Source organism: Oncorhynchus tshawytscha, linkage group LG10 (assembly GCF_018296145.1).
Source record: "Oncorhynchus tshawytscha isolate Ot180627B linkage group LG10, Otsh_v2.0, whole genome shotgun sequence".
Lineage (NCBI taxonomy): Eukaryota > Metazoa > Chordata > Actinopteri > Salmoniformes > Salmonidae > Oncorhynchus > Oncorhynchus tshawytscha.
In genome coordinates, this window is record NC_056438.1 from 71,691,779 (window position 1) to 71,714,207 (window position 22,429).

The 22,429-nt window shown below is 49.0% G+C and overlaps 1 protein-coding gene across 1 annotated transcript; it reads right to left on the reverse strand.

The window, feature by feature from the left end:
• Nucleotides 1-1,947: 1,947 nt before the first annotated feature.
• Nucleotides 1,948-21,317, reverse strand: LOC121847500 (mediator of DNA damage checkpoint protein 1-like). The gene is made up of 10 exons (XM_042328989.1): nucleotides 20,665-21,317; nucleotides 20,472-20,590; nucleotides 20,033-20,393; nucleotides 3,225-5,963; nucleotides 3,030-3,148; nucleotides 2,844-2,947; nucleotides 2,597-2,774; nucleotides 2,309-2,512; nucleotides 2,141-2,232; nucleotides 1,948-2,061 (listed from the first exon to the last, which is right to left on the reverse strand). The coding sequence occupies exons 1-10, from the start codon at nucleotides 21,163-21,165 to the stop codon at nucleotides 2,009-2,011; spliced, it is 4,470 nt and encodes a 1,489-aa protein (XP_042184923.1). The 5' UTR covers nucleotides 21,166-21,317; the 3' UTR covers nucleotides 1,948-2,008.
• Between the last annotated feature and the right edge of the window lie 1,112 nt (nucleotides 21,318-22,429).

Consider the following 22,429-nt stretch of genomic DNA (forward strand, 5'->3'; position numbering starts at 1 on the left):
TCTATGGTGTAGCTGTAGAACTTTGAGTATCAGAGGGTCTATGCCAAATCTTTGGGTAAGAGGCATTGCTGTGCACTCTTCACAACTGTGTTGTGTTTGGACCCCCTCCACTACAGCCCTGTCAATATGAATGGGGGCGTATCTCGGCCTTCCATTTCCTGTAGTCCACAATCAGATCCATCGTTTTACTGACGTTGAGGGAGAGATTGTCCTGGCACCACACTGCTAGGCTGTGTCATCGTTGGTGATCAGACCTACCAACGTTGGCAAACTTAATGGTGTTGGAGTCGTGCAGGAGGGGACTAAGCACGCACACTTGAGGTGCCCCCGTGTTGATGGTCAGCGTGCCGGATGTGTTGTTGCCTACCCTCACCATCTGGGGGCAACCTGTCAAGAAGTCCAGGATCCAGTTGCAGGGGGAGGTGTTCAGTCCCAGGGCAGGCAGGCCACATTAGCTAAATAAACGTATCAAGTCACTGGCTAGCAGCAAAGTGTTTCAGTGCTTGCAACTTTCGATTAAACAGATCTGAGGTGGAAAAAGTACTACATTGTCATACTTGAGTGAAAGTACACAGTAAAAGCTACACATCCTATTCCTCATCTTTAGCAGAAACAGTGGCACAATTTCATATATTCCTTTAGACAGCCACTCCAACACAATTTATTTAAAGGAAGCATTTGTTGAATGGGTCCACTAGATCAGAGGCAGTAGGGAAGATAAGGGACCTTCTCTTGATAAGTGTGTGAATTGGACCTTTTTCCATTACTGCTAACCATTCAAATTCTAACTAGAACTTCTGGGTGTCAGGGAAAATGTATGGAGTAAAAAGTAGATCCATTTTCTTTAGGAATGTAGTGAAGTAAAAGTAGTCAACAATATAAATAGTAAAAACAAAGTACAGCTACTCCAAAAACTACTTAAGTACTTCACACCACTGCCAGAGATATATAATGACATGGTCTTGTCTCTGCCCTAACAATGGGGGATCGTTGCTAACAAATTCAGAACTGGGAGCGGTCAAGCTTCACCTATTGCGCTTTTTGGATACAACCTTATTTGAAAATGCTTTGAATATTCAAAGAGGGGTGTTGTTGTCAACCTCCTGAATTCTAGGATGAAGTTAATTCAAATTGAGAAGTGAAAATCAACACCAACTTCTTGCAAGTATGTCGGTCATTCACCTATAAAGTCAGGTGTGTAAATTACACATTTTTCTTCAGATGAAATTGCTGTTTGGTTCTTGATAACTGACTCCGTTAACTAGCTTATTTTCCCCAATGCACAATAGTTTTCTACTAACAATATGGGGTCGTGGATGGTTAGGGGTGGCCTGGCCGAAATGTCATGGTTCGGATCCCCAAGTCAGCTGTGTGGGGAAATCTGTCGATGTGCCCTTGATCCTGATTGCTCCTGTGGGTCGTTCTGGATGGGAGCGTCTGTTAAATGACTAGAAATGCATGTAAACGTTGAGTAGCTTCACTGCACTTTAAAATTCAGGTCCGTAGAGGTATGCCACATTTTTAGCTGCCTACCAGTAACATTAGCTCAGAAAGTTCAACACAGGCAGTTTCTCAGCACTACAGATCATGCCTCCTGTCCACACCATAATCGTCTGTTACAGCTGCAATGGTTCCGAGGTCAGTTTAGACATGAATGCCTCCTGCCTAAAATGACATATTGGACATTCCCTCACAAATGTCATCCAAGTCGATCGCACATGAATACAAACACTAAAATGTTTATTTTGAAAATAAATCTAGTCAATTGACAAATCACTCCTGGAAATTGATGGGGCCTAGGGGAACTGTACAGTAGCAACATTACAAACCTGAGAAATGTAGCTCATGACAAAGTTCTGTGAATAAAGAGTGATCAGCTACACACATTTTCCTATTTGATATCATAAAATTCCTGAATTTTACATCCCAAATAAATCCAGTCAGATGTGAACATTGTAACAGATTTATTCTCCTCAAAAAGTTAAAAATAGGCAAGATTCTTGTAATATTACTCTTGGACCATGATAGGGCCCAAGGTAGCTTCACCTTCCTTCTGCATATCTGAGGAGATTAGAGAACAGTGATGGAATACATTACATTTTAAACTGGTAATAAAACTCTGGCTTTGATTGACACTTACCTAAATCACTGTCCAGATCTCTAGCCTTGCTCACAGCACAGCTGGAGTCACAGCAGCCACAAACCAGGTCATCCCCACCTGCAGCCTTCCAGCTACAGATAAATATGAAGGTTAGTTTATATAGCAGCATGTCAAAGGTACTATACCCACAACCCAGCTTATACATACCCATCTGTGAAAGAGCAGGCCTTGTTCTCAGCATCAATGGGGGAAGAGGCTGCAGATGCTTTCAGATGACATGTTATGTAGAGCTGTTGGGAATCATTCTGTGGTTGGAACCTGAAGGACTCCAGCTGAAACTGGATCTTGTCATCCTGGGATCTGGACAGGAACTGGGAGCTGGAGCCGGTCAACTTGGCATCAACCAGACACCTGAGGAGACCAAGGGTCAACGTTAGGCTTCAGGGGTTACATTTAAGGTAATATAAGAGCAGTCAAACTGACAACTAAACTCACCCATGGTCCTCAATGAAAGAATATCTAGGGACAGTGTGGACATCAGGCGCCAAGGTGGCGACACAGCGGTCCACAAAGACACGGAGGGGAACGTGGTGGTACGGCATGACCGAGGCTTCCATGTTGATGATGTCACCAAGATAGTAATGGTTGGAGGGCCTCTCAAACTGCCAGTCAGCTGGAAAGAGGAGTGGCATGTCAGTGGGGGTTTACACAAAGGAAGAGGCTTCCAGTCAGGTTTACCTACCAGTCATTAACCTCAGGGAGAAGTAGAGGAGTTCCTCTGCCACCATGTTGGAAATGTTGGGGATCCAGGTTGGCTTCAGGGCATTGCTGCTCACATCGTGATTCCTAGAAACAAACATGGACTATGGCATTACTCAAACCTCAGAATGATATGGGTTGTCAAAGTGAAGAACGCAACAATAGTTACCTCAAGTAGTGGCACTCAATATCAACCATAGCTGCACTGGTTTTCACTATAGAAGTGTTAGCAAGAGGTTTTGGCTCATAGACAAGCGTGAAGGTGTAGATCAGCACATCCTCAGTCATCTAGGAACAGGATCACAAGTGATGTAGCACAAAGATAATGATTCAGTCAGGAAGTTAAACAGCAAATGTGACATACCGTCAGCTCACTGCCACAGCCATGCAGCTCTGATTCAAAGGTGATCACATGAGCTTCAGCGTCCTCCTCAGTGGCAGCACAACCTCCTAGAGTGATACGCTCTGGCTGTATGAGCCGGCCAATCCCCAGCAGGTCCTGGTTCACCTGCACGCGGACCACACTCTCCCCACACTGAGCCGACACACTGTTGGCCGCCACCTGCTTCAGCCGCTCAGACACAGTAGGCCTGTGCTCAGGCTTTGCAACTTCAGGATAGCTCCAAGTCAAAGGGTTCTCAGACGCCTGCTTCGACTGGGAGCTCTCAGGGTCTTCATCCTGGATAGGTTTCTGGCCCAAAGGCAATCCAACAGGATCCTGGCCCACAGGCTGCTCGCTAGGTTCCTGGCCCACAGGCTGCTCTCCAACAGGTTCCTGGCTCACAGGCTGCTCTCCAACAGGCTCACTAGGTTCTTGGGCCACAGGCTCACTAGAATCTTGGCCCACAGGCTCACTAGAATCTTGGCCCACAGGCTCACCTACATACTCACTAGGTTCTTGGCCCAAAGGCTGGCCCACAGGCTGCTCTACAGGTTCATGGCCCACAGGCTCTTGGGCCACAGGCTGGCTAGGTTCATGACCCACAGGCTGCTCGCTAGGTTCCTGGCCCACAGGCTGCTCGCTACGTTCATTACCTAAAATCTCGCTTGGTTCCTTTCCCAATAACTCGCTAGGTCCCTGGCCCTCAGGCTCCCCAGGTCCCTGGCCCTCAGGCTCCCCAGGTCCCTGGCCCTCAGGCTCCCCAGGTCCCTGGCCCTCAGGCTCCCCAGGTCCCTGGCCCTCAGGCTCCCCAGGTCCCTGGCCCTCAGGCTCCCCAGGTCCCTGGCCCTCAGGCTCCCCAACATGCTCACTAGGTTCTTGGCCCAAAGGCTGGCCCACAGGCTGCTCTACAGGTTCATGGCCCACAGGCTCTTGGGCCACAGGCTGCTCACTAGGATCCTGACCCACAGGCTCGCTTGGTTCCTGGCCCACAGGCTGCTGGCTTGGCTCCTGGCCCATAGGCTGCTCTCCAGGTTCATGGCCCACAAGCTCTCCAACATGCTCACTACGTTCTTGGCCCACAGGCTCACTACGTTCTTGGCCCACAGGCTCACTACGTTCTTGGCCCACAGGCTCCTCTCCAACAGGTTGCTGGCCCACAGGCTCACTAGGTTCTTGGCCCACAGGCTCACTAGGTTCTTGGCCCACAGGCTGCTCTCCCACAGGCTCACTAGGTTCTTGGCCAACAGGCTCACTAGGTTCTTGGCCCACAGGCTCATGGCCCACAGACTCCTCTCCAACAGGTTGCTGGCCCACATGCTCACTAGGTTCTTGGCCAAAAGGCTCGCCAACAGGCTGCTGGCTTTGTTCCTGGCCCACAGGCTGCTCTCCAACAGGTTGCTGGCCCACAGGCTCACTGGACTCTTGGCCTAAAGGCTCGCTAGGTTCCTGGCCCAAAGGCTGGCCAACAGGATGCTCTCCAACAGGTTCCTGGCTCACAGGCTGCTCTACAGGTTCATGGCCCACAGGCTCTTGGGCCACAGGCTGCTCGCTAGGATCCTGGCCCACAGGCTCGCTGAGTTCACTACCCAACATCTCACTTGGTTCATGGCCCACAAGCTCTCCAACATGCTCACTAGGTTCTTGGCCCAAAGGCTCGCCAACAGGCTGCTGGCTAAGTTCTTGGCCCACAGGCTGCTCTCCCACAGGCTCACTAGGTTCTTGGCCCACAGGCTCACTAGAATCTTGGCCCACAGGCTCTCCTACATGCTCACTAGGTTCTTGGCCCAAAGGTTCACCAACAGGATGCTCTCCAATAGGTTCCTGGCTCACAGGCTGCTCTCCAGGTTCATGGCCCACAGGCTGCTCCCTAGGTTTATTACCTAAAATCTCACTTGGTTCCTGGCCCACAGGCTCGCTTGGTTCCTTTCCCAATGGCTCGCTTGGTTCCTTTCCCAATGGCTCGCTAGGGCCCTGGCCCTCAGGCTCCCCAACATGCTCACTACGTTCTTGGCCCACAGGCTGCTCGCTAGGTCCCTGGCCCACAGGCTGCTCGCTAGGACCCTGGCCCACAGGCTGCTCGCTAGGTCCCTGGCCCACAGGCTGCTCGCTAGGTCCCTGGCCCACAGGCTGCTCGCTAGGTCCCTGGCCCACAGGCTGCTCCCCAAGTTCCTGGACCACAGGCTGCTCCCCAAGTTCCTGGACCACAGGCTGCTCCCCAAGTTCCTGGACCACAGGCTGCTCCCCAGGTTCATGGCCCACAGGCTGCTCCCCAGGTTCATGGCCCACAGGCTCTCCAACATGCTCACTAGATTCTTCTTCGAAAGGATCGCTAGGTTCCTGGTCCAAAGGCTCGCCAACAGGCTGCTGGCTAAGTTCCTGGCCCACAGGCTGCTCTCCCACAGGCTCACTAGGTTCTTGGCCCACAGGCTGCTCGCCATTTTCATGGCCCACAGGCTCCTGGACTACAAGCTGCTCTCCAACAGGTTGCTGGCCCACAGGCTCACTTGTGTCTTGGCCCACAGGCTCGCCAGGTTCCCGGCCCACAGGCTCGCCAGGTTCCCGGCCCACAGGCTCGCCGCTAGCTTCCCAGACAACAGGCTGCCCACCGGCTGCCTGGCCCACCGGCTGCCCTCCAGCTGCCTGGCCCACCGGCTGCCCTCCAGCTGCCTGGCCCACCGGCTGCCCTCCAGCTGCCTGGCCCACCGGCTGCCCTCCAGCTGCCTGGCCCACAGGTTTGCTAGTTGCTAGACCCAAAAGCTTTCTATGTTCCTGTCCAACAGTCTTTCCAACCAGATCCTGGCCCACAGGCTGCTCACTAGGTTCCCGGCCCACAGGCTCCCAGCCCACAGGCTCTACCACAGGTTTTATAACAACCTGGCTAGGTTCTTGGCCCACAAGATTGCTAGGTTCTACAGCATACTTCAGGGAATTGCTGCTTACTTCATGATTCCTAAAAACACAGAAAATACCATTACTTAAACTTCATAATTATAGATGTTGTCAAAGTGAAGAATGCAACAATACTTACCTCAAGTAGTGGCACTCAATATCAACCATAGCTTTACTGGTGTTCAATATAGAAATGTTAGCAAGAGGTTTTGGCTCATAGACAAGACTGAAGGTGTAGATCAGCACATCCTCAGTCATCTAGGAACAGATCACAAATCATGCATCAGATAATGATGACATCTTCAGGAAGTTAAACAACAAATGTGACATACCGTCAGCTCACTGCCACAGCCATGCAGCTCTGATTCAAATGTGAGCACAAGAGCTTCAGCATCCTCCTCAATGGCAGCACAGCCTCCTAGAGTGATACGCTCTGGCTGGACGAGCCGGCCAATCCCCAGAAGTTCCTGTTTCACCTCCACACGGACCACACTTTTCCCACACCAAGCCACCACACCGTTGGCTGCCACCTGCTTTAGCCGCTGAAACGCTGTAGAATTGCGCACATGCTTCTCAATCGTAGGATAGAGCCAAGTCAGAGGGTTCTCAAATGTCTGCTTGGACTGGAAGCTCTCAGGGTCTTCAGCCTGGCTAGTTTCGATGCCGGGCTCCTGCCCCACAGGAACGACAACGGGCTCGCTAGGTTCTTGTCCCACAGGGTCCTCTCCCACAGGGTCTTCTTGCACTAGCTTCTGAGTGTCAAACGGTGCTGAAACTTCATCTTCATGCAGAAACCCCAATCTTGGATAAAACCATCTGGAGATCCAAGCATCACTAACACAGCCAAACACCACGACCAACAGCAGCACTGCAGCCACTTGACTGAACCCCATCACCCCAAATAGATATAAGTTATTCTTGTCAATTCTTCCACAGAGTCGGTCAAACCATTTTATAGCCACGATGTCTGACAAAGGCCCCACCCCATTCAGAAATCAGCTTGATTATTGTCCAGACCTGATTATTTAAACAGGTGCTGAAGAATGTGAAGTTGATTGTCATTGGTTGCCTTTGTGCACACAAAATCACATACACCTGGAGCTTTATTGAGGAGGGCTCAACTTTAGAGAGTGTTCATAGAAATGTAATATGTAGGACAGACATACTTTTCTATAGTGGATGTTACTCCCAGATCCTGTTGAGCTAACCTTGGTAGAGAAAATTAAGGATTGGTTAGACATCAGTGATATTGGGAAACTGATACACAATTACTATGGTGGAAGTTTTTATGCATTTTTACCGCTTTTCACAGATGAATCCAAGGACCCAGAAAGTGGGCGCACAGCTAGCAGGTGTTTACGTTCCTGAACTTGATGTGCAGATATGTAGAAGACTAACAGATGAACTGTCAGTATAATAATTTGAACTGTTGGCGATAGTAGTTACCCTCCAGTGGGTGGAGGACATACAACCTGTCAGAATTATAGTACGCTCAGATTCCCTGTCTGAATTGAATTGTTTATCATCTGGCTAATCTAATAGGAGTGACCTACTATTGGAGCTATTCATGTTTTTATGGTGAATTGAGAGACAGGGAGTGATGAATGAATGAATTAAATTGTAATTCATGTCAAACCGTCAATTGGCAACCAATCGCTTATGGGATATATTGACACAAACGTTACAATAATTCACTATGGTAATTCAATTATCAGTCTTCTTCCGGCGTTCTTTGCATTGTGCATCACAAAAAGATTGGAAAAAAAGTCAGGTCAAAATGAATACATAATAGTAATTAAGGTTATCCAAACAATAATTACATTGCTAGAACAGTAAAATAAAATACATACATACACACTGTATATATACACATACATACATAACATATATAGATAAATAAATATAGGAGAAAATAAGAAACATGCCATTTACCACTCAGAAGCTAAATATTTTTTACACTTTAATTGCAGGTAGTCTTTTTCTTTTATTCCAGGCTTTATAAAAGATAAAGGGCAAGTAGTGAGGTTCTACTGGATCCCAGCCTATTCGCTTGTGGAAGGGAATGAAATTGTGGACCAGTTAGCTCGAAGAGATTTAAAACAAGATAACATTTTAATTAATGTTCCACGGGGTGAGATGAAGCCAACGTAAGATCAGAGACATTTTGATAGATGTGTGGCATGGGAATCTGATGCCAAGGGCCGGCATTTATATGCTCTCCAAAGAAAGGTTGGTAGACCAATATTCAATGGTCAGATTAGGAAGGAAGAGGTGATGTAACAGTAGTGTCCCGTCCTCTCAGGTCGTTGGCGTGGGGTAGGATCAGATAGGGTTCAAGTAGTGGATTAAGGTGATGGGTTTTAATGAGTATAGGGTTAGTTGGTAAAGTAATAAAAAATATGTATCTGCGTGTCACCGTCAAAATTGTCTGAATTATTCTGATGAATCAAGAAATCTGTCATTTGGATGGTTTTGCCAAGGAAGTCTTAGTCACACAATTTTACATCTAGCTAAGGTGTTTGGTGCAGTATTTCTCAAGTACAAAAAGTTGCCTGAAAACCAGTAGTGCACTACAGACAGATTCTAGTCAGCTGCTGCAGTGCAGGACTGATTTCTGAGAACATGTCTACAACTTCATCAGCAAGCTGTCAAACTATCAGAAATAAAGAACAAACTACACACAGTTTACCACTGCCCAAAATCACTATCTAGCTAAGTTCCATCCCTGTGTTTGTCAATGAAGCTTGCTAACAGCAGCAGGCACATTGAGCAAATGTAAAAAAATAAAAAATAAAAAAATGGAATTGTATGTGTCACATGTCTTACTTACGGGTCCATTTCCAGCAATGCAGAGCTGAAGTTAACATAAAAAAATTGAAATAGTGACAAGGAATAAATACACAGTGAAAAACAAATTAAAATAATGAGTAAAAATAACATGGCTACCTACAGGGAGTACCAGTACTGAGTTGATGTGCAGGGGTGCAAGGTAATTGAGGTAGCTATGTGCTGTACATAGAGCTAAAGTAACTAGGCAACAGTATAAATAATAGACAGTAGCAGCAGTGTGTGTGTGTGTGTGTGGCATCAGTATGCATGTGTGTGCATGTTATGTGTGTGTGTTTGTGTGTGTGTGTGTTGGAGTGTTAGCGAAAGTGTGTGTGAGTGTGTGCGCATAGAGCAGGGTTCCCCAACTGGTGGCCCGTGGGCAGAATTTGACCCGCGGATGGTCATATCTGCCCTCCCAAGTTTTCTGAGCAAAACACGAAAGACTAAAAACACCAGGATATCAGCTCCAAGTGATTTTAATTTAAGAACTCTGTTCCAAGGTATTCCCACACATAATAGACACGTGACCAGTTTGAAATGCAAGGTTTGAAATGATGATGTTTTAGTCAAACATATCTGTTTGGGCTTCTTGAGGTCCATTTGCAGTCTACAAATGATTTGTTAATTATGTTCTGGCCCCCCGACCATGCACTCAACAAAACAATTGGCCCTCGGCTGAATCTAGTTGATGATCCCTGGCATGGAGTCAGTGCAAATGGGTTAGTACAAAAAAGGGTCAATGCAGGTACAGCAGTATGTGTAGCCATTTGATTAGCTATATAGCAGTCTTGTTAAGAAGTCTTATGGCTTGGAGGTAGAAGCTGTTCTGGGTCCTGTTGGTGCCAGACTTGGTGCACTGGTACCGCTTGTCATGCGGAAACAGAGAACTCAGTATGTGGCTTGGGTGGCTGGAGTCGGACAATTTTTTGGCCTTAATTAACAACCCATCCGAACACTGCCTACTATAGAGGTCCTGGATGGCAGGGAGTGATGTTCTAGGCCATATGCATGACCCTCCGTAGCGCCTTGCGGTCGGATGCCAAGCAGTTACCATAACAAGCGGTGATGCAGCCAGTCCAGATGCTCTCGATGGTGCAGCTGAAGAACTTTTTGATTATCTGAGGGCCTATCAAATCAAATCTAAATTTATTTGTCACATACACATGGTTAGCAGATGTTAATGCGAGTGTAGCGAAATGCTTGTGCTTCTAGTTCCGACAATGCAGTAATAACCAACAAGTAATCTAGCTAACAATTCCAAAACTACTACCTTATAGACACAAGTGTAAAGGGATAAAGTATATGTACATAAAGATATATGAATGAGTGATGGTACAGAGCGGCATAGGCAAGATACAGTAGATGGTATTGAGTGCAGTATATACATATGAGATGAGTATGTAAACAAAGTGGCATAGCAGTAGATGATATAGAGTACAGTATATACATATGAGATAAATAATGTAGGGTATGTAAACATTATATTAGGTAGCATTGTTTAAAGTGGCTAGTGATATATTTTACATCATTTCCCATCAATTCCCATTATTAAAGTGGCTGGAGTTGAGTCAGTGTGTTGGCAGCAGCCACTCAATGTTAGTGGTGGCTGTATAACAGTCTGATGGCCTTGAGATAGAAGCTGTTTTTCAGTCTCTCGGTCCCAGCTTTGATGCACCTGTACTGACCTCGCCTTCTGGATGATAGCGGGGTGAACAGGCAGTGGCTCGGGTGGTTGTTGTCCTTGATGAACTTTATGGCATTCCTGTGACATCGGGTGGTGTAGGTGTCCTGGAGGGCAGGTAGTTTGCCCCCGGTGATGCGTTGTGCAGACCTCACTACCCTCTGGAGAGCCTTACGGTTGTGGGCGGAGCAGTTGCCGTACCAGGCGGTGATACAGCCCGACAGGATGCTCTCGATTGTGCATCTGTAGAAGTTTGTGAGTGCTTTTGGTGACAAGCCGAATTTCTTCAGCCTCCTGAGGTTGAAGAGGCGCTGCTGCGCCTTCTTCACGATGCTGTCTGTGTGGGTGGACCAATTCAGTTTGTCTGTGATGTGTACGCCGAGGAACTTAAAACTTACTACCCTCTCCACTACTGTTCCATCAATGTGGATAGGGGGGTGTTCCCTCTGCTGTTTCCTGAAGTCCACAATCATCTCCTTAGTTTTGTTGACGTTGAGTGTGAGGTTATTTTCCTGACACCACACTCCGAGGGCCCTCACCTCCTCCCTGTAGGCTGTCTCATCGTTGTTGGTAATCAAGCCTACCACTGTTGTGTCGTCCGCAAACTTGATGATTGAGTTGGAGGCGTGCGTGGCCACGCAGTCGTGGGTGAACAGGGAGTACAGGAGAGGGCTCAGAACGCACCTTTGTGGGGCCCCGGTGTTGAGGATCAGCGGGGTGGAAATGTTGTTGCCTACCCTCACCACCTGGGGGTGGCCCGTCAGGAAGTCCAGTACCTAGTTGCACAGGGCGGGGTCGAGACCCAGGGTCTCGAGCTTGATGACGAGCTTGGAGGGCACTATGGTGTTAAATGCCGAGCTGTAGTCGTAGGTATTCCTGTTGTCCAGATGGGTTAGGGCAGTGTGCAGTGTGGTTGAGATTGCATCGTCTGTGGACCTATTTGGGCGGTAAGCAAATTGGAGTGGGTCTAGGGTGTCAGGTAGGGTGGAGGTGATATGGTCCTTGACTAGTCTCTCAAAGCACTTCATGATGACGGAAGTGAGTGCTACGGGCGGTAGTCGTTTAGCTCAGTTACCTTAGCTTTCTTGGGAACAGGAACAATGGTGGCCCTCTTGAAGCATGTGGGAACAACAGACTGGGATAGGGATTGATTGAATATGTCCGTAAACACACCAGCCAGCTGGTCTGCGCATGCTCTGAGGGCGCGGCTGGGGATGCCGTCTGGGCCTGCAGCCTTGCGAGGGTTGACACGTTTAAATGTTTTCCTCACGTCGGCTGCAGTGAAGGAGAGTCCGCATGTTTTAGTTCGCATGTTTTAGCGGGCCGTGTCAGTGGCACTGTATTGTCCTCAAAGCGGGCAAAAAAGTTATTTAGTCTGCCTGGGAGCAAGACATCCTGGTCCGTGACTGGGCTGGTTTTCTTTTTGTAATCCGTGATTGACTGTAGACCCTGCCACATACCTCTTGTGTCTGAGCCGTTGAATTGAGATTCTACTTTGTCTCTATACTGACGCTTAGCTTGTTTGATTGCCTTGCGGGGGGGGGAATAGTCTGTAGGCAGGGATCAACAAAATGGAGTCGTGGTCAGCTTTTCCGAAAGGAGGGCGGGGCAGGGCCTTATATGCGTCGCGGAAGTTAGAATAGCAGTGATCCAAGGTTTTTCCAGCCCTGGTTGCGCAATCGATATGCTGACAAAATTTAGGGAGTCTTGTTTTCAGATTAGCCTTGTTAAAATCCCCAGCTACAATGAATGCAGCCTCCGGATAAATGGATTCCAGTTTGCAAAGAGTCAAATAAAGTTTGTTCAGAGCCATCGATGTGTCTGCTTGGGGGGGAATATATACGGCTGTGATTATAATCGAAGAGAATTCCCTTGGTAGATAATGCGGTCGACATTTGATTGTGAGGAATTCTAAATCAGGTGAACAGAAGGACTTGAGTACCTGTATGTTGTTATGATCACACCACGTCACGTTAACCATGAAGCATACGCCCCTGTCCCTCTTCTTACCAGAAAGATGTTTGTTTCTGTCTGCGCGATGCGTGGAGAAACCAGTTGGCTGCACCGACTCCGATAGAGTCTCTCCAGTGAGCCATGTTTCCGTGAAGCAAAGAACGTTACAGTCTCATGTCCCTCTGGAATGCTACCCTTGCTCGGATTTCATCAACCTTGTTGTCAAGAGACTGGACATTGGCGAGAAGAATGCTAGGGAGATGTGCACGATGTGCCCGTCTCCGGAGTCTGACCAGAGGACCGCTCCGTTTCCCCTTTTACGAAGTTGTTTTTTTGGGTCGCCGGCTGGGATCCATTCCGTTGTCCTGGGTGAAAGGCAGAACACAGGATCCGCTTCGCGAAAGTCATATTCTTGGTCGTACTGATGGTGAGGTGACGCTGCTCTTATGTTCAGTAGTTCTTCTCGACTGTATGTAATGAAACCTAAGATGACCTGGGGTACCAATGTAAGAAATAACACGTAAAAAAACAAAAAACTGCATAGTTTCCTAGGAACGCGAAGCGAGGCGGCCATCTCTGTCGGCACCGGAAATACCATATTTGGCCTATGCCAAATCTTGGGGTTAGAGGCATTGCCGTGCGCTTTTCACAACTGTGTTGTGTTTGGACCCCCTCCACTACAGCCCTGTCAATATGAATGGGGGCGTATCTCGGCATTCCATTTCCTGTAGTCCACAATCAGATCAATTGTTTTACTGACGTTGAGGGAGAGGTTGTCCTGGCACCACACTGCTAGGCTTTGTCATCGTTGGTGATCAGACCTACCAACGTTGGCAAACTTAATGGTGTTGGAGTCGTGCAGGAGGGGACTAAGCACGTACCCTTGAGGTCCCCCCGTGTTGACGGTCAGCATGCCAGATGTGTTGTTGCCTACCCTCACAACCTGGAGGCAGCCTGTCAAGAAGTCCAGGATCCAGTTGCAGGGGGAGGTGTTCAGTCCCAGAGCAGGCAGGCCACATTAGCTTAATAAACGTATCAAGTCACTGGCTAGTGGCAAAGTGTTCCAGTGCCATTTTGTGCTTGCAACTTTTGATTAGAGGTGTAAAAGTACTACGTTGTCACACTTTATTAAAAGTCACGATATCTTAATATAAAATGACTCAAGTTAAACACTAGAGTAAGATTATCAGATTTAAATGTACTTAAGTACAGTGGTGGAAAAAGTACTACATTGTATACTTGAGTAGAAGTACAAAGTAAAAGCTACACATCCTATTCATCTTTAGCAGAAACAGATGGCACAATTTCATATATTCCTTTAGACAGCCACTAACACAATTTATTTAAAGGAAGCATTTGTTGAATGGGTCCACTAGATCAGAGGCAGTAGGGAAGATAACGGACCTTCTCTTGATAAGTGTGTGAATTGGACCTTTTTCCATTACTGCTAACCATTCAAATTCTAACTAGAACTTCTGGGTGTCAGGGAAAATGTATGGAGTAAAAAGTAGATCCATTTTCTTTAGGAATGTAGTGAAGTAAAAGTAGTCAACAATATAAATAGTAAAAACAAAGTACAGCTACTCCAAAAACTACTTAAGTACTTCACACCACTGCCAGAGATATATAATGACATGGTCTTGTCTCTGCCCTAACAATGGGGGATCGTTGCTAACAAATTCAGAACTGGGAGCGGTCAAGCTTCACCTATTGCGCTTTTTGGATACAACCTTATTTGAAAATGCTTTGAATATTCAAAGAGGGGTGTTGTCGTCAACCTCCTGAATTCTAGGATGAAGTTAATTCAAATTGAGAAGTGAAAATCAACACCAACTTCTTGCAAGTATGTCGGTCATTCACCTATAAAGTCAGGTGTGTAAATTACACATTTTTCTTCAGATGAAATTGCTGTTTGGTTCTTGATAACTGACTCCGTTAACTAGCTTATTTTCCCCAATGCACAATAGTTTTCTACTAACAATATGGGGTCGTGGATGGTTAGGGGTGGCCTGGCCGAAATGTCATGGTTCGGATCCCCAAGTCAGCTGTGTGGGGAAATCTGTCGATGTGCCCTTGATCCTGATTGCTCCTGTGGGTCGTTCTGGATGGGAGCGTCTGTTAAATGACTAGAAATGCATGTAAACGTTGAGTAGCTTCACTGCACTTTAAAATTCAGGTCCGTAGAGGTATGCCACATTTTTAGCTGCCTACCAGTAACATTAGCTCAGAAAGTTCAACACAGGCAGTTTCTCAGCACTACAGATCATGCCTCCTGTCCACACCATAATCGTCTGTTACAGCTGCAATGGTTCCGAGGTCAGTTTAGACATGAATGCCTCCTGCCTAAAATGACATATTGGACATTCCCTCACAAATGTCATCCAAGTCGATCGCACATGAATACAAACACTAAAATGTTTATTTTGAAAATAAATCTAGTCAATTGACAAATCACTCCTGGAAATTGATGGGGCCTAGGGGAACTGTACAGTAGCAACATTACAAACCTGAGAAATGTAGCTCATGACAAAGTTCTGTGAATAAAGAGTGATCAGCTACACACATTTTCCTATTTGATATCATAAAATTCCTGAATTTTACATCCCAAATAAATCCAGTCAGATGTGAACATTGTAACAGATTTATTCTCCTCAAAAAGTTAAAAATAGGCAAGATTCTTGTAATATTACTCTTGGACCATGATAGGGCCCAAGGTAGCTTCACCTTCCTTCTGCATATCTGAGGAGATTAGAGAACAGTGATGGAATACATTACATTTTAAACTGGTAATAAAACTCTGGCTTTGATTGACACTTACCTAAATCACTGTCCAGATCTCTAGCCTTGCTCACAGCACAGCTGGAGTCACAGCAGCCACAAACCAGGTCATCCCCACCTGCAGCCTTCCAGCTACAGATAAATATGAAGGTTAGTTTATATAGCAGCATGTCAAAGGTACTATACCCACAACCCAGCTTATACATACCCATCTGTGAAAGAGCAGGCCTTGTTCTCAGCATCAATGGGGGAAGAGGCTGCAGATGCTTTCAGATGACATGTTATGTAGAGCTGTTGGGAATCATTCTGTGGTTGGAACCTGAAGGACTCCAGCTGAAACTGGATCTTGTCATCCTGGGATCTGGACAGGAACTGGGAGCTGGAGCCGGTCAACTTGGCATCAACCAGACACCTGAGGAGACCAAGGGTCAACGTTAGGCTTCAGGGGTTACATTTAAGGTAATATAAGAGCAGTCAAACTGACAACTAAACTCACCCATGGTCCTCAATGAAAGAATATCTAGGGACAGTGTGGACATCAGGCGCCAAGGTGGCGACACAGCGGTCCACAAAGACACGGAGGGGAACGTGGTGGTACGGCATGACCGAGGCTTCCATGTTGATGATGTCACCAAGATAGTAATGGTTGGAGGGCCTCTCAAACTGCCAGTCAGCTGGAAAGAGGAGTGGCATGTCAGTGGGGGTTTACACAAAGGAAGAGGCTTCCAGTCAGGTTTACCTACCAGTCATTAACCTCAGGGAGAAGTAGAGGAGTTCCTCTGCCACCATGTTGGAAATGTTGGGGATCCAGGTTGGCTTCAGGGCATTGCTGCTCACATCGTGATTCCTAGAAACAAACATGGACTATGGCATTACTCAAACCTCAGAATGATATGGGTTGTCAAAGTGAAGAACGCAACAATAGTTACCTCAAGTAGTGGCACTCAATATCAACCATAGCTGCACTGGTTTTCACTATAGAAGTGTTAGCAAGAGGTTTTGGCTCATAGACAAGCGTGAAGGTGTAGATCAGCACATCCTCAGTCATCTAGGAACAGGATCACAAGTGATGTAGCACAAAGATAATGATTCAGTCAGGAAGTTAAACAGCAAATGTGACATACCGTCAGCTCACTGCCACAGCCATGCAGCTCTGATTCAAAGGTGATCACATGAGCTTCAGCGTCCTCCTCAGTGGCAGCACAACCTCCTAGAGTGATACGCTCTGGCTGTATGAGCCGGCCAATCCCCAGCAGGTCCTGGTTCACCTGCACGCGGACCACACTCTCCCCACACTGAGCCGACACACTGTTGGCCGCCACCTGCTTCAGCCGCTCAGACACAGTAGGCCTGTGCTCAGGCTTTGCAACTTCAGGATAGCTCCAAGTCAAAGGGTTCTCAGACGCCTGCTTCGACTGGGAGCTCTCAGGGTCTTCATCCTGGATAGGTTTCTGGCCCAAAGGCAATCCAACAGGATCCTGGCCCACAGGCTGCTCGCTAGGTTCCTGGCCCACAGGCTGCTCTCCAACAGGTTCCTGGCTCACAGGCTGCTCTCCAACAGGCTCACTAGGTTCTTGGGCCACAGGCTCACTAGAATCTTGGCCCACAGGCTCACTAGAATCTTGGCCCACAGGCTCACCTACATACTCACTAGGTTCTTGGCCCAAAGGCTGGCCCACAGGCTGCTCTACAGGTTCATGGCCCACAGGCTCTTGGGCCACAGGCTGGCTAGGTTCATGACCCACAGGCTGCTCGCTAGGTTCCTGGCCCACAGGCTGCTCGCTACGTTCATTACCTAAAATCTCGCTTGGTTCCTTTCCCAATAACTCGCTAGGTCCCTGGCCCTCAGGCTCCCCAGGTCCCTGGCCCTCAGGCTCCCCAGGTCCCTGGCCCTCAGGCTCCCCAGGTCCCTGGCCCTCAGGCTCCCCAGGTCCCTGGCCCTCAGGCTCCCCAGGTCCCTGGCCCTCAGGCTCCCCTGGCCCTCAGGCTCCCCAGGTCCCTGGCCCTCAGGCTCCCCAGGTCCCTGGCCCTCAGGCTCCCCAGGTCCCTGGCCCTCAGGCTCCCCAGGTCCCTGGCCCTCAGGCTCCCCAGGTCCCTGGCCCTCAGGCTCCCCACATGCTCACTAGGTTCTTGGCCCAAAGGCTGGCCCACAGGCTGCTCTACAGGATCATGGCCCACAGGCTCTTGGGCCACAGGCTGCTCACTAGGATCCTGACCCACAGGCTCGCTTGGTTCCTGGCCCACAGGCTGCTGGCTTGGCTCCTGGCCCACAGGCTGCTCTCCAGGTTCATGGCCCACAAGCTCTCCAACATGCTCACTACGTTCTTGGCCCACAGGCTCACTACGTTCTTGGCCCACAGGCTCACTACGTTCTTGGCCCACAGGCTCACTACGTTCTTGGCCCACAGGCTCACTACGTTCTTGGCCCACAGGCTCCTCTCCAACAGGTTGCTGGCCCACAGGCTCACTAGGTTCTTGGTCCAGAGGTTGCTCTCCAGGTTCCTGGCCCACAGGCTGCTCTCCCACAGGCTCACTAGGTTCTTGGCCCACAGGCTCACTACGTTCTTGGCCCACAGGCTCATGGCCCACAGACTCCTCTCCAACAGGTTGCTGGCCCACATGCTCACTAGGTTCTTGGCCAAAAGGCTCGCCAACAGGCTGCTGGCTTTGTTCCTGGCCCACAGGCTGCTCTCCAACAGGTTGCTGGCCCACAGGCTCACTAGAATCTTGGCCAACAGGCTCTCCAACATGCTCACTGGACTCTTGGCCTAAAGGCTCGCTAGGTTCCTGGCCCAAGGGCTGGCCAACAGGATGCTCTCCAAAGGGTTCCTGGCTCACAGGCTGCTCTACAGGTTCATGGCCCACAGGCTCTTGGGCCACAGGCTGCTCGCTAGGATCCTGGCCCACAGGCTCGCTTAGTTCACTACCCAACATCTCACTTGGTTCATGGCCCACAAGCTCTCCAACATGCTCACTAGGTTCTTGGCCCAAAGGCTCGCCAACAGGCTGCTGGCTAAGTTCTTGGCCCACAGGCTGCTCTCCCACAGGATCACTAGGTTCTTGGCCCACAGGCTCACTAGAATCTTGGCCCACAGGCTCTCCTACATGCTCACTAGGTTCTTGGCCCAAAGGTTCACCAACAGGATGCTCTCCAATAGGTTCCTGGCTCACAGGCTGCTCTCCAGGTTCATGGCCCACAGGCTCTTGGGCCACAGGCTGGCTAGGTTCCTGACCCACAGGCTGCTGGCTAGGTTCCTGGCCCACAGGCTGCTCCCTAGGTTTATTACCTAAAATCTCACTTGGTTCCTGGCCCACAGGCTCGCTTGGTTCCTTTCCCAATGGCTCGCTTGGTTCCTTTCCCAATGGCTCGCTAGGGCCATGGCCCTCAGGCTCCCCAACTTGCTCACTAGGTTCTTGGCCCAAAGGCTGGCCCACAGGCTGCTCTACAGGTTCATGGCCCACAGGCTCTTGGGCCACAGGCTGCTCACTGGGAACCTGGCCCACAGGCTCGCTTGGTTCCTGGCCCACAGGCTGCTGGCTTGGCTCCTGGCCCACAGGCTGCTCTCCAGGTTCATGGCCCACAAGCTCTCCAACATGCTCACTACGTTCTTGGCCCACAGGCTGCTCGCTAGGACCCTGGCCCACAGGCTGCTCGCTAGGTCCCTGGCCCACAGGCTGCTCGCCAGGTCCCTGGCCTGGGCCCACCCTGGCCCAGGCTGCTCCCTAAGTCCCTGGCCCACAGGCTGCTCCCCAAGTTCCTGGCCCACAGGCTGCTCCCCAAGTTCCTGGCCCACAGGCTGCTCCCCAAGTTCCTGGCCCACAGGCTGCTCCCCAAGTTCCTGGCCCACAGGCTGCTCCCCAAGTTCCTGGCCCACAGGCTGCTCCCCCACAGGCTGCTCCCCAAGTTCCTGGCCCACAGGCTGCTCCCCAAGTTCCTGGCCCACAGGCTGCTCCCCAAGTTCCTGGCCCACAGGCTGCTCCCCAAGTTCCTGGCCCACAGGCTGCTCCCCAAGTTCCTGGCCCACAGGCTGCTCCCCAAGTTCCTGGCCCACAGGCTGCTCCCCAAGGCCCACAGGCTGCTCCCCAAGTTCCTGGCCCACAGGCTGCTCCCCAAGTTCCTGGCCCACAGGCTGCTCCCCAAGTTCATGGCCCACAGGCTGCTCCCCAAGTTCATGGCCCACAGGCTGCTCCCCAAGTTCATGGCCCAGGCAGGCTGGCTCCCCAAGTTCATGGCCCACAGGCTGCTCCCCAAGTTCATGGCCCACAGGCTGCTCCCCAGGTTCATGGCCCACAGGCTGCTCCCCAGGTTCATGGCCCACAGGCTCTCCAACATGCTCACTAGATTCTTGTTCGAAAGGATCGCTAGGTTCCTGGCCCAAAGGCTCGCCAACAGGCTGCTGGCTAAGTTCCTGGCCCACAGGCTGCTCTCCCACAGGCTCACTAGGTTCTCGGCCCACAGGCTCAATAGGTTCTTGGCCCACAGGCTGCTCGCCATTTTCATGGCCCACAGGCTCCTGGACTACAAGCTGCTCTCCAACAGGTTGCTGGCCCACAGGCTCGCCAGGCTCCCGCCCACAGGCTCCCGGCCCACAGGCTCGCCAGGTTCCCGGCCCACAGGCTCGCCGCTAGCTTCCCAGACAACAGGCTGCCCTCCAGCTAACTGGCCCACAGGCTGCCCTCCAGCTGCCCTCCAGCTGCCTGGCCCACCGGCTGCCTGGCCCACCGGCTGCCCTCCAGCTGCCTGGCCCACCGGCTGCCCTCCAGCTGCCTGGCCCACAGGTTTGCTAGTTTCTAGACCCAAAAGCCCACCAAAAAGCTTTCTATGTTCCTGTCCAACAGTCTTTCCAACCAGATCCTGGCCCACAGGCTGCTCACTAGGTTCCCGGCCCACAGGCTCTATGCTAGGTTCCCAGCCCACAGGCTCTACCACAGGCTTTATAACAACCTGGCTAGGTTCTTGGCCCACAAGATTGCTAGGTTCTACAGCATACTTCAGGGAATTGCTGCTTACTTCATGATTCCTAAAAACACAGAAAATACCATTACTTAAACTTCATAATTATAGATGTTGTCAAAGTGAAGAATGCAACAATACTTACCTCAAGTAGTGGCACTCAATATCAACCATAGCTTTACTGGTGTTCAATATAGAAATGTTAGCAAGAGGTTTTGGCTCATAGACAAGACTGAAGGTGTAGATCAGCACATCCTCAGTCATCTAGGAACAGATCACAAATCATGCATCAGATAATGATGACATCTTCAGGAAGTTAAACAACAAATGTGACATACCGTCAGCTCACTGCCACAGCCATGCAGCTCTGATTCAAATGTGAGCACAAGAGCTTCAGCATCCTCCTCAATGGCAGCACAGCCTCCTAGAGTGATACGCTCTGGCTGGACGAGCCGGCCAATCCCCAGAAGTTCCTGTTTCACCTCCACACGGACCACACTTTTCCCACACCAAGCCACCACACCGTTGGCTGCCACCTGCTTTAGCCGCTGAAACGCTGTAGAATTGCGCACATGCTTCTCAATCGTAGGATAGAGCCAAGTCAGAGGGTTCTCAAATGTCTGCTTGGACTGGAAGCTCTCAGGGTCTTCAGCCTGGCTAGTTTCGATGCCGGGCTCCTGCCCCACAGGAACGACAACGGGCTCGCTAGGTTCTTGTCCCACAGGGTCCTCTCCCACAGGGTCTTCTTGCACTAGCTTCTGAGTGTCAAAGCGGTGCTGAAACTTCATCTTCATGCAGAAACCCCAATCTTGGATAAAACCATCTGGAGATCCAAGCATCACTAACACAGCCAAACACCACGACCAACAGCAGCACTGCAGCCACTTGACTGAACCCCATCACCCCAAATAGATATAAGTTATTCTTGTCAATTCTTCCACAGAGTCGGTCAAACCATTTTATAGCCACGATGTCTGACAAAGGCCCCACCCCATTCAGAAATCAGCTTGATTATTGTCCAGACCTGATTATTTAAACAGGTGCTGAAGAATGTGAAGTTGATTGTCATTGGTTGCCTTTGTGCACACAAAATCACATACACCTGGAGCTTTATTGAGGAGGGCTCAACTTTAGAGAGTGTTCATAGAAATGTAATATGTAGGACAGACATACTTTTCTATAGTGGATGTTACTCCCAGATCCTGTTGAGCTAACCTTGGTAGAGAAAATTAAGGATTGGTTAGACATCAGTGATATTGGGAAACTGATACACAATTACTATGGTGGAAGTTTTTATGCATTTTTACCGCTTTTCACAGATGAATCCAAGGACCCAGAAAGTGGGCGCACAGCTAGCAGGTGTTTACGTTCCTGAACTTGATGTGCAGATATGTAGAAGACTAACAGATGAACTGTCAGTATAATAATTTGAACTGTTGGCGATAGTAGTTACCCTCCAGTGGGTGGAGGACATACAACCTGTCAGAATTATAGTACGCTCAGATTCCCTGTCTGAATTGAATTGTTTATCATCTGGCTAATCTAATAGGAGTGACCTACTATTGGAGCTATTCATGTTTTTATGGTGAATTGAGAGACAGGGAGTGATGAATGAATGAATTAAATTGTAATTCATGTCAAACCGTCAATTGGCAACCAATCGCTTATGGGATATATTGACACAAACGTTACAATAATTCACTATGGTAATTCAATTATCATTCTTCTTCCGGCGTTCTTTGCATTGTGCATCACAAAAAGATTGGAAAAAAGTCAGGTCAAAATGAATACATAATAGTAATTAAGGTTATCCAAACAATAATTACATTGCTAGAACAGTAAAATAAAATACATACATACTGTATATATACACATACATACATAACATATATAGATAAATAAATATAGGAGAAAATAAGAAACATGCCATTTACCACTCAGAAGCTAAATATTTTTTACACTTTAATTGCAGGTAGTCTTTTTCTTTTATTCCAGGCTTTATAAAAGATAAAGGGCAAGTAGTGAGGTTCTACTGGATCCCAGCCTATTCGCTTGTGGAAGGGAATGAAATTGTGGACCAGTTAGCTCGAAGAGATTTAAAAC

Bases quoted from the DNA above. Each gene is read 5' to 3' on its own strand.
- LOC121847500 (XM_042328989.1), bottom strand. From the start codon at position 21,165: ATGCTTGGATCTCCAGATGGTTTTATCCAAGATTGGGGTTTCTGCATG. The intron at 20,394-20,471 runs GTAAGTATTGTT...CTGTGTTTTTAG, and splicing joins ATTGAGTGCCACTACTTGAG to GAATCATGAAGTAAGCAGCA. The intron at 2,775-2,843 runs GTAGGTAAACCT...TCCTCTTTCCAG, and splicing joins CTCCCTGAGGTTAATGACTG to CTGACTGGCAGTTTGAGAGG.